The sequence below is a fragment of the Drosophila kikkawai genome, chromosome X (assembly GCF_030179895.1).
Source record: "Drosophila kikkawai strain 14028-0561.14 chromosome X, DkikHiC1v2, whole genome shotgun sequence".
NCBI lineage: Eukaryota > Metazoa > Arthropoda > Insecta > Diptera > Drosophilidae > Drosophila > Drosophila kikkawai.
The window spans coordinates 14,857,111-14,869,458 of record NC_091733.1 but is presented as its reverse complement, the minus strand read 5'-3'; the positions used below and the strand labels follow the sequence as shown (position 1 = coordinate 14,869,458).

At 42.0% G+C, this 12,348-nt stretch overlaps 2 protein-coding genes across 2 annotated transcripts; one reads left to right on the top strand and one right to left on the bottom strand.

The window, feature by feature from the left end:
- Positions 1-1,433: 1,433 nt before the first annotated feature.
- On the top strand, positions 1,434-4,741 carry LOC108080170 (uncharacterized). The gene is made up of 5 exons (XM_017174814.3): positions 1,434-1,829; positions 2,237-3,379; positions 3,438-3,628; positions 3,691-3,872; positions 3,936-4,741. Exons 1-5 carry the CDS (start codon positions 1,709-1,711, stop codon positions 4,075-4,077), a joined length of 1,779 nt encoding a protein of 592 aa, XP_017030303.1. The 5' UTR covers positions 1,434-1,708; the 3' UTR covers positions 4,078-4,741.
- Positions 4,742-6,818: 2,077 nt separating this feature from the next.
- Gas8 (Growth arrest specific protein 8) lies at positions 6,819-12,348 on the bottom strand. The gene is made up of 5 exons (XM_017174602.3): positions 11,977-12,348; positions 10,669-10,711; positions 8,369-8,533; positions 8,001-8,304; positions 6,819-7,935 (listed from the first exon to the last, which is right to left on the bottom strand). Exons 1-5 carry the CDS (start codon positions 11,977-11,979, stop codon positions 7,011-7,013), a joined length of 1,440 nt encoding a protein of 479 aa, XP_017030091.1. The 5' UTR covers positions 11,980-12,348; the 3' UTR covers positions 6,819-7,010.

Here is a 12,348-nt window from a genome sequence, read left to right as displayed (position 1 = left end):
TTGGTAGAAAATGGCATCTCACTAGCTGCCAGTGATGCTCATCTAGCTATTTAGCATTAAAAAAGCATCTCGCTAACTACCAGTGATACTCATCGAGCTATTTTGCATTATTGGGCCAAAATGGCATCTCTCTAACTGCCAGTGATGCTCAGTTAGCTATTTTGCAATATATGATGTTTCTTTCATTTTTCACAGCAAAAATGCCCTTTTATTGGGCTTACTTAAGTTATCCCACCCTAAAAATAAAAGCATCCTAATTATAAATCAAAAACAACACATTTTTTAAGGTTTATTATTTATTTCAGCTTTAAATAAATAAAATATGAAAAGGTGAGGCATGTGGGAATGTCGCAGGTCGTTCCCAGTGGTTTCGGCTCGGTCTTGGTGGCATCCTCGTCGTGCTGCCCCAGCACCTGGTCTGCTTCTGCTTCTCCTCATCCTGATCCTCCAACGCTCTCTGTCTCGCCATCGGCATCCGCTTTCAGTTCCTGGCAGCTTGCTGCAATAAAATAAAAAAAAGGCTGCGATTTATTTTGATAATTTTTCGGAAAAAAAACTAAAATTCAAAAATTCATAACTTCAAAAACGCATGAAATTCAATTCGGAAAGCAGTTTTGAGTTGCTTTTTCTAAGCTTAACAAAACTGCATACTACGTTTAGGGTTCTTTTCAATTTCATTTTTTCTTAATTTTTTAGAATTTTAATGATGGTACCACTTACATATTTTTGCAAAAATGGTACGATTTATTTTGGGAAAACAACCTCATTTTCAAATGTTCATAACTCAGCCAAAAATGAATGAAACTCAATTCGGAAAGCTGTTCTGAGTTCGTTTTTCTAAGCTTAACAAAGCTCAGCCAAAAGTGCATGAAACTCAATTTATTTAAATTTAATATCAATTGTGGCGGTTAATTGTGGTGTAGGCAAAAACCAACCTGCCACCCACCAATGATGCTCAGTGATGCTCATCTAGCTATTTTGAAATATTGGGACAACATGGTATCGTAATGCACCAGTGCATAGATCCAGAAGAAGATTAAATTTTAAAATATTTATATATTTTATATATTTGTTTTGAAATTGCCGCGCATGCATGCCAATGTGGTTTTCTTTCCTGTCCATATAGCGGTCACACTTGTTTTTGAAAACATGGCTGAATTAGAGGTGAGCCAATATCGATATCTATATTCGATTTATTGGTGGTTCACCGCCAATCGATGAACGGATACTCCTATATAGCTGGATATTATTCCATTTTCAGTAAATCGTTTTTTCGAAAAGATTCTAAAATAAATCAATTAAAATTGAAAATTGAAATATTTTAAATAATAATATCGATTCAAAAAATGTATATCGATGTATCGCATAATTTAAAAAAATCGACTAGTCGATTGCAGAATCGATTTCACTTGCAGCTCTACTCTCATACATTTTTCACATCCCTAATAATTTTGTGTTTCTTCTGTTGTTATTGTCAATTTTCGCGTCGCCATCCTGGGCCCGTGGATGCGAAACTCCCACGAACAGGAGCCATCAAACCGCTGGATGTCCTCCTGCCCGCCTGCCCTGGCAGCAATCTTTGGATCCGGACGGATGAGCAGTTCTCACCAATTGCGTGTTTTCTTAACTCCACACCGAAAAGGATCCCCGAGCTTCGGTTTGAGAGCCACTGGCCTCCAATTTGGAGCGGCAATAGGAGTTCCTGGCCATGGATAAGGGCTCGGCGGGGTCCAAGAGATCCTACGCGGCCCGCAATGGATCGCAGGAGGAGAAGGCGAAGCGGAAGGAGCAGCCACTAAAGGCGGGGGAAGCGCTGGCTGCCAAGGAATGTGAGTGCAAAACCACACGATACATGTGCTCATTCCCACACACACACACACATACACACATGAGAGCACACACACAGGATGCGAGTGTGTGGAGTTATTTCATGTTGTTTGGTTTTAATTTCGATAAAAATCGAATAAACAATTTTTAGCAAAGCTTGGCAGCTTTTTTTTTATATTTATTTAAGTTAAAATAAAAAATATGACATACATAATTTATTTAATTAAAAATTAAAAGATAATTTTAGGTTGAAAATTTACAAATTTAATTAAAATTTAAAATAAATAACATTTAGTTTAAAAATTAAAATTAAAAAAAAAAATTAAAAATCGGAAATTAAAAAAAATTCAAAATTCAAAAATGTTATAAATATATTTCTGCAAAATATAATCTTTTTCACCCTTTCCAGCTACAGTGAAGAAGGAGCCTGCTGAGCCCGCCGTCAAGGCTGATCCCTCCGTCAAGGCTGAACCCACCACGGCCACCGCCTCATCCATTCCGGCGATTGACAAACTGCGCCGCTTCTGCTTCATTGGCTCGACGGATTCGCCCGTTTACACCGTCCCCACCCTGGACATCATCGTGGAGAGCAACTATGCGGTGCTGCAGGATCTGTGCGGCAAGGTGGCCGAGTCCGAGCTGGTGGAGTGCCTTGCCAGTGTCCTGGGCAGCGGGCCGAACGCGGAGCATTTGCCGCGGTCGGACGAGCCGCTCCTCATTCTGGCCGTCTTCCTCAGCACGCACGGCGACATTAAGCAGCGGAAGATCATGCGCAATAAGTTCGCCGATCTTGTGGCCGGCGAGAGGGAGCTGCTGCTGTTCATCCAGCTGGTGAAGAGGCTGCAGAAGGTGCTCGACCGAAAGACGCCCTTCAATCGCACCGTGCGCAAGGCGGTCCTCGGATGGTATGGCAAGCAGTCGCTGGACAAGCTGCTGCACCTGTGGTCCGTGGGAGACGCTGCCCGCTGGTCGTCGCATCGCGATCTGCTGCATCGCTGTCACTTCCAGGACGAGGATTTCCGGCCGGAGATAATGGCTGCCCTGAAGCTGCTTTCCACTTCGCCCCGCGAGCTGTCCAAGTGGCCCAGCTTCCTGGATCCCCTGGCCAGCTGTCGGCCGATTATCGAGGGTGTGGTGAAGCTGCGCCTGCTGCAGGATTCCCACGAGGCTCTGCCCATTGTAAAGAAGCTGGCGCTGAGCTGGGAACATGTGCCGCTCCACCTGTTGCACGCTCCCTGTCTCTCCAAGTTTCTGCTTCCGGGGATGAGCTACGACCAAATTCTGCACAGCTGGCTACGTCTCTTCCGACGCCATCGCCACGTGCGTCCCCTGGAGGAGCAGCTGAGGGACGAGCAAAGGCTGAAAGCGGGCAATGTGCCGCCGGTGCGACTGCTGCTGGAGGACATGCGTGTGAGGAGGCCCAAGATCAAGGGACAGATCCATGCGAGCTCTAGCTTTCTGCACAGCGTCTACGAGAGATCCTTTGGTCTGAACAAGGCGCTGGGCCGCCGGCTGCACATCACCCTTAATCTGGAGCAGTGCTACATGCGCAGTGAGTGTGGCGAGGCCTCTCTATTTGTAACTTTACCTTAACTTGAATTCGTTCCTAGAAAACCTCACCGGTCACTGTCGGTCGATGGAATACGTGGATGCCTTGGTGGCCTTGGCCTTTGGCTATTTTCGTAGCGATCCCAAGGTGACGGTGCAGTTCTGGCACGATCGCAGTGGCCAGCTGAAGACGCTGCCCTGGACCAAGGAGATGTCCATGGAGGAGGCCAAGGCCTGCTGCGAGAATCAGAAGGTACGCATCATGTAAAGAACTTCCTGATGTTATTCATACCTTCATTGGCTCGTCCTTCGCAGGTGCTCAAGATCAAGCAATCGCTGACGGATATCCTGGATCGGGCTTTGGAGGATGAGAAGAACACTTACGATGTGTTCCTGGTGCTGGTGCCGGGGGCAGGGCGCGGTAATCCGGGCAATAGCTCCGCAAAGTTGGCCCTCCGGCTGGACGAGTATCGCGAGAAGCGGAGCTCCAATGCCAAGTGAGTCTTGATTAGCATATTTTTTAAGTGACTTAATTAATTGCATTGCCTCGGATTCCTTAGATTCATAATGGTGACTCTGCGGCAGAACCACGGCTCCATGCGGTATAGCGCCGAACGGAACGAGAATCTGCTGGAACTGTGCAGCCTGGATGAGCATACGCCGCGCCTGATCAACGCCTTTGCCCGCAGGAAGTTCTACTAATACGTATTTGTTGAGGGACGATGGCCTCTAGTTCGTTGCCATCTGCCGTCTCGCTCGCTTTCATAGACGCTAAGGTGCTCTCCCCCCAACCACCCAACCAGCCAACCACCCACTCATCCTCTAATCACTCCCGTTCAAATAGCTTTCATGTAACATACGAGATCCAAACCTTAATTAGCATTAACCGAAGAATCATACTAATTACTGGGTAATTAATTATGAACAGGCTCGTTTTTTGTATTCGTATTTTTTTACTCGATTTGGTGGATTTATATATTTTGAAATCGAAACTGAATCAACTGAACTGAACTCGATCTAAATTCAATTTGGATTAAAAACAATCTCAAAAGCAAAAGCAAAAGCAACAAAAAGCAAAGATACAAAGAAACAAAAAACCGAAAAACCAGAAAAAAACAAAACAAACAAACAAAAAAAAAACAAACAAATTGCCTTACAAACAAAAAATGTTAGTAAAACTTTCATTTTAGTTGATGACTTTTTCAAAATCGAATCGAAACTGGAACTGAAACTGAAATACAAACAAATTATGATGGCATTTAGATAAAGTTAAAGTTAAATGTGTAAACGTAACGTAAAATGCATATTGAATATTAATCGTAAACGTAATAAATAGTCCAAGGTCGCAAGCAATAATAATCACCAATCACGTAAAGCAAATCAAAAGTTATATAGCCTCTGATCGGTCGTATTAGAATCAAATTGAATTAGCTAAATAGTCTGAAAACGCGTACAAGGAAATCGGAGGAAGAAGTATTTAGGATCCAAAAAGGAAACGGAAATGAAAAATAAACTCCCAATGTGCCATACACACACACACACACACAGCCACACACACACTGAAAACACTCACTCGATCAGCATGTATTTATTAAGATTGTGAAACCAGAAAACCATACAGAGAGAACAATAACGACGAGGAAACGCGCAACCAATTTGACTTGAGGAATTAGTTAAGTGAAATTATACTCAGATTATAAAATTAAATTACATTTACACTTGTATAGAGGAAAGCAAAACTGATAACTGAATGCCGATAACCGATAACCGATAGCCGATAACCGAAATAGGAGAAACGTAAAATTATATGGGGAAAAATAGGAAAAAAAGAATATTTCTACGGGCATTTCTAAACAAAATGTTTCCAAACACACGCGTCTGTGAAGTAAACCGTTGTGATCGCTTTAAATTTTTGATTTAAACAAATACAAAAACGTAAATACAAAACAGTAAAACTACAAGCAGAAAGTCAAGAACAGCAAACAGGAAGCTATAAGTTATTCTATATATAGTTTGTGAGCGTAACCGAAAAGTACCTATACCACAAAGGCAACAACTAAAAATTAAACAAACAAAACGGCACACGAATTAAGCAAAACAAATAACAAAAAATAATAATAATAATATTACGAAAATATCTACTCAAACTAACCCGCGCTGCCTGGAAGGATTAAGCTAGACCCAAGAAGCAGGATTAGCTGGAAGGAAGGAACGAACTACGGACTACCGCAGAGCCGCATACACTTTACTTGATGATCATCTTGATTTCATTTAATTGTTACTAATCTTAAGGCCCATTTGTAGACTCTCTTTGAAAGAGAGGTATCTTATTTTCCTAATTTAAGTTGAATTTATTTCTTTTTTTAGCCTAAGTTTTTCAAGAACTAACATAGAATAAGCTGGAAAACCACTGTGGTCCGAAGAAGAAATCTCTAAGCATATGAATTTAACCATTCCAAATTGAAAACGTATTATTTTAGTTGTTATTTTAGGACTTGCAAAACAAAAAACCTCAGATTGTAGAGTGTATTCCAAGCACAGCAACTCAAACCAAACCAGTAAAAGTTGAAACAATAAAACCTAATGCCAAGGAAACACACACAACAAACACACTCATACACATACATTTCAGTTAGGGAAAATTTAAATTTAAAACGAGCATAAGGAAAATTATTGTTGTTGATCAAATCAAATCAATTTAACCGAAACTATGAACTAAAAGCTAAACTGAAATCGAAACGAATTGAATTAAATCCGTAGCAAAGCAGCAACAAGAGCAAAACATCATGTGATATCTATTTCAAAAATAAATCAATTGACAAAACTAAAGAAAGGGAACCCTTAACCATAAAACAAATGCAAAAGCAGAAGCAGATGCAGAATATAGTAAAATTAGCCTAAAGCCACGAAGCGTTCAGAAAAACAATCTTTGAAGATTTTTTGTATAATTTCCCGTTGGAAGAGTTACTTAAGAACCCAAACCACAGACCGACCGAGTATTACGTACAAATTACACACACAACAGCAAAATACATGGCTCGACTTTGACTCTCTCTTTCTCTTTCTCTATCTCACTCTCACTATCGCTCTCTCCTTGTCTTTATCTGTGTCCTTCTCACACACTCACTCTGTAGCCACTTCTCAGTCTGTCGTAGACTTAGTCGAAATTCGGATTGTACGCGCAGTCTCCAGAAAACGATCGAAATCCATGCTAAAGTATTCCAGAAGGTTTTTTATAAGCATATACATATACGTATACATACTTCTTATACACTAATCTAGGCTAAAGTTCAATAAATTCTGAATGATTCGAACAGCAAGTGAGAACTGTACTTATTGGGAAGGGGAACTGGGACTTTTTTGATTTGATCCTTTTGGGAAATTAGCACTGCTTACTCAATTCCCTTTTATTAATTTCCTTTGATCACTGGAAGTTCTTTTAACTTTATTCTTTCTTCTGAACTTTAGATATTTATTACTTTTTTAATTTATTAACATACTCGGCTCTTGATAAAATAAAACTGATTTTAGAATTAAATTGGTTAATTTGGATAGAAGCCTTTCGTAGGAGAGAATCTTGCTCTTCTGTACTTCTCCTGTTTCCACTTCCACTTCCGCTTCCTCTCCCATGTCCTTTACTTATTCTCCGTGATTATTCCCGCCGGTCCGCACACATACAGCTGCTGATGTTCCCGCTCCTTGAGCGGCTTGAAGCCCAGCTCATCGACGGGAATTCCGTACTGCTTGAGCTTGCACTCGTAGGTCTCCAGGAGATCGTCGTGGGCCTTGCGCGCCTTGGCCACCTGGTAGCGCAGGTCCAAAATAATCTTGTTCTTCTCGTCAACAATGTTGCCCACACGCTCGTCCAGGCACGTCAACTTATCGGCAAAGTTCGGGGCACAGGTGGCTATGGTCTCGTGCAGAACTATGCTGCGCTTCTCGTCCTCCCTTACCAAGGCCGCGATCTTTCTCTCCAAGAGGACATTCTTCAGGCCAGTCTTCTGCTGCAGCTCCACAATGACGTCGTTGAAACGCTCCTTTAGTCCCTCCCGTTCGGTTACCAGGGAATCGTTGCGTAGGATGAGCGTTTCAGCCTCCCAGGTGAGACCCTTGACCTTCTTCTCCAGGCGCGTATTTCGCGTCTTGAGGCGACTTAGCTGCAGCTTGTCGCGTTCGTAGAAGCCAAGCTTACGGCGCAGCTCGTTCAACTGGATGTTGGCCGACTCCAGAGGCTCCTTTAGGCGTCGGTTCTCCGCCGCTGTGTCGGCAGCGATCCTGTCCGATCGCTCCGCCTGCTTGCGGAGGTGCTCCAGCTGCTCCTTCATGCTGCCAATCAGTGCCAGATTATTGATGGTGATGTCGTTGTAATAGTTCTTCATGTCGTTGAAGGCCAGATCGTGGTGGTCCTGCAGGTCCTTGATCTGCTGATTCTTGCGCTCCTCCACCTCGAACATCTGGGTGCCATAGAACAGATCCAGCTTGGCCTTTTGCTCGATCATCTTCTCCTCGTGCAGCATCTCGTTGTCCTTGCGCTCGCGCTCGAAGGTGATGCGCTGATCCCTGCAACGAAAGCAGCCGCTGGATAATGAGCAGGAAAAGCTTAAGGATAATCAAGGTATACCCACAGAAGCTTTTCGTTGAAGTGAGCCTCCATCTGGCGCAGCTGCATCTCGCTCATCTCCATCCGCTCGCGGAGCATACGGCGCAGCTGGCGCTTATCCCGCTGCAGCTCGTTCTCCTGGAGGGCATGGTGCTCCTGGGCCAGCTTCAGCTGGGTCATAGCCTCGGCGCGCAGTTCGCCCAGCTTGTTGTGGTTCTCGAACTGCAGATGCTTCATCTGCTGCATCACATGCTTGGTGTCGATGTCCGCCAGGTCCTGTGTGGCCTCGATCTCCTTGTCCTTCTGCTGCAGCTCATAGCGGGTTTCATCTGAAGGGGGTCAGGGGTCGTCACAATCAAGGGATTCTCTCCATTAGTCAGTGAAAAAACTTACCCAGCTGCTGGCGCGTGATCTCCCAAAAGGTGCGGATCTTGTCCCGCTCCAACTGAAAGTAGTTGCGCTCCTCCCTCTCCCGATCCATTTCCGCCTTCAGCCGGAGGGCAAAGGCCTCCAGCTGGTCACGGGTCATGGCCGAGGTGTCCACGCCATCGATAAGAACTGGAGAAAAGGGTGAACAAGGAATGGGAATTGGGCTTTAATTCTGGCTTAGCCTAATCATTATATTCTAGTTAATTTCTGGCATTTTTGCTATTTAAGTTGGACTGACTTTGCTGTTTATTTGGCCAAGTGAGTGGGTGAGAGAACTTTGGCTGCATTTCTGGGTGCTCCTCCCAGCTTTATGGCAATTTAATGAGAGCGGCACGCCTGGCTACCCCTAGGGCAGTCCAGTCCCTGCCACCGCCCGCATATGTGGCCCGGCAGCAGACCGTGTTGTAATTGTTTTCTGTAATTGGCATCGTGGGCCGGCTGGTGCCAGGACTCGGACTAGCAGCAGGACCACGACTAAGACTCCAACTAGGAATCACACAGAGCCAAAAAACTACAAAGATACTGAGAGACTCTTCTTAAAAGAGACTTTAAAGTTGACTTTAAGACAATATTTTTAAGGTTTTTTTGAATCAATTGATAAACAATTAATTGCAGGACATAAAATCCTTTTAATTTCAACTAGTCTCACTTTTGTTTTCTCCCAGTGCCTGCATAGAAACAATTATGTGCGTTAGATGTCGTAGGAAAACGGCGAAAGGGAGCTCGGAACCAGGAGAAACTGCAGTGAGCTCGCTCGTGGAAATTAAGTGGACAGTTTGCCGATCCCCTCCATGGGCCCCCTGATTTTTTCCCTCTTAATTTCGGGCCTGCAAGGCCTGGCCAGAGGAATTGCATTGGGTCCTGGTCCACTGCTTCCCCTCCTCCATTTGTGCTGGCCCGCTTCTCTCCTCACGCAGATTATCGTTATTTACTAATTGTTTTGCTTGGCCTTTTTAAATTGCCCTGAATGACCAATGTCCACCCATTCCCGGCTCCTTTGGCACCCTGCTGCCATTAATGTTCCGAAAATGAATAGCCAGGCAGTTGTCCCCCGTCCTCGTCCTTATAACCAAGCATTCATTCGCCTGTCTCCTTTAGGAGAGGCTTTAACAACTGGCCACATTAAAGAGGAGTGCACAGGGAAAATATGAAAAGGCTTGGGTATCTAACGAATTTTTGGAAAAATATTTTACAAGTTTGTTTTGTAAAGTAACTAAACTTGTATTTTGGTGATTGTTAATCTGTGTTTTTTATTTTATGAATTTACAAGAAAGGAAGCTAGCTTAATCAGGGTTAAAGGATTTATTTCTTCCACAACAATAAATTATTAATAATAATTTAATGAACCAAGACCTAATTTACACAAGTCCAACAGTGCGTATACCAAATATTTGGGACTTTGCCATTAATGGCTAAATTAAAATAATAAAATAATAAATAAAATGCACAAAAAATTGTAATTACAAAAAATGTTAGTGTTTAAAATTAAATATGCATAAAATAATTATTTTTAAAAAGTATAACAATCCTTTTATGGATTTATAAATATCTTTTACATAACCTATCCTTTAAAAAATAATAAAATAAATATTAATAAATTAAATATAAATATAAAATAAATATAAATAATATTTACACATTCAAAAAAATAACCCACACTAAAAAAAATATAATAATTAAATATTTAAAATATTTATAGTATTTTTATACCCTTGCAGGGTCTTATAATTTCAGTAAAAAGCTAGCAAAACAGTGAAGGCCTCATTTCCGACCCTATAAATCATATATATTCTTGTTCAGCATAAACAGGCGCTTCTTTCTAAGCATCTCTGAACACAAACAAAATTTTATCGATTTTTTTCAAAATTTGATAAGGGGGACATCATTAAAATTCTCAAAAATGGCCAAAAATTTTGAGATCTTAAAATTTTAAATAATATGGAGATTTGTTAAGCCTAAAAAAAAACTATCTTAGAAAAGTTTTCCAAACTGAAATTAATGAATTTTTGGCTGAGATTTGATCGATTTTTGATTCGAGGCCATGATCCTTTCGGCAAACTGCAAGGGTATACAAACTTCGGCTTTCCGAGTTTAGTATCCTTCCTTGTTAGACTAAATAATAGTCATTATAAAATAAGAAGTCTAAGTTAAATGTAATTTAAAATGGATATTAGTAAACAATTTAACAATATGTGTACATATATACCTTTAAAAAACCTTTAGGGAAATTGTAATATTTTATAAATGCAATTTTGTTCACTTACCTGGCATTTTTTTGCCCTTCTTGCCCTTTTTACCCTTCGGCGGCTGAAAGAAAAAGGGATATTTTATAAGTACAACTACTAAATAAAATAATTATCAAAGTTAGGTAGATAATCCCCATACAAGAATACATATTAATACCCAGAAGATTCCCACTGAACTTGTCTAATTTCTGACCGCAGATGAGCCCGAGACGACTCCCTTGGAAGATGAAAACCCAAACTTGCCCCCAAAGAATTTCCACATTTGTCTATGCAAATTGAATCTGAGCAAGGAAAATGCTAGGGAAATGGGTGGGAAAATGGTGTTTGTTACTTGGCACAATTGTCGTCTGCTGCCGGGCAACTATTTTTCGCACTTTAAATCCTTTAACAGCGCTTAATTCGATTCTCCTCTCTCTCGTACCCAGAAGAGGAGGGCAAGGAGTGGGAAACCCGGCGGAGAGCTGCCATCGTCGCTTTAAATAATGTGATGGCGCGGCTTTCAAAACAATTTCGCAACAGCTGTTGGCTGTTGGCTGCTGGCTTATTGCATATTTTATGACTGCAAATTATTCAAAAATTTTCGAAGCCGCCTGCGTCCCGGCAACCGCGCTTCCTCCCATTCTCAAATACAAATAAATACATACATACATATATAAATAAATATGTAAAAAATAAAAAATAAAAAATAAAAAGATAAAAAAGAAGGAGGAGAGCGGAACGAAACAATGGCCACTATATGTATGGGGCAGGTCTATACATATAAACAAATGATCGAAAATAGACAACAAACGAGGGCAAGACTTCCAGCTTGGCTGCCATAAATATACAGTGAAGATGCAGTAAATGGGAGTTTTATCAAGTTAAAGTAGAGCCTTGGTATAAGAGAAATTATAGAAAAATTAAATTTAAAGACTTGCTAAGAAATTTCTTTAAAAAAAATTAAAGTTAAGACAGGATTGGGCATGGAATATCGAGTCCTTCTTCAATTTATAAGCACTGCTTATTAGCAAGCAGTTTTCAATATTCCAGAAACCAAAGAGTTGTGTCACCCTGGGCTCCACTGTACCCGCTATGCATACATTTACAGGGCACGATGGCAGTATTCAGTTGTGTTGTATATGCAGCAACAGCCTGGCTTGGCATGAAAAATTGAATGCAACTGAGGCTGAAAGGAGAGCCGGCTCCAGCCCGGAGACGGAGACGGAGCCGGAAAGCGGGAGCAAGAAGAAGCAGCAGTCAAGGAGGAAAGGGAAATGGCCCAAGCAGTGAGTGCACTGCTTGTTGATATGGCGGCTGCTGGCACTGATTTAACAACTTATTACTCACCATTTTGGCGGCTCTTGTACTCGCTGTTCTTCCTTAAATCTGCTTTATTCAGGGATCTCCTAGTTGCAGGACCAGTCTCCTCTGTTAGATTCTGGCAACTGAGCCGGTTGCGTGATGTCCAACAAACAAAACAAACTTATCGATAAAGCAGTTGACAACGCGGTTGCCAGAGCCGCTCTTATGAGTGTGTGTGTGTGTGTTGCTGAGTGTGTGTAGTTGTGTGCGTTTAGTGGTGTAGGTGTGCTTGCTGTAGTGCCAGGCAACCGCTTAAAGGTTAAAACGCTTTTTTTCGCTTTCAACTCTCCTCGCTTTGTGTTTTTTTTGTTTCAGGTTGGAGACTGGAAAATCGGGGGGGAAAATATATACAGCTAT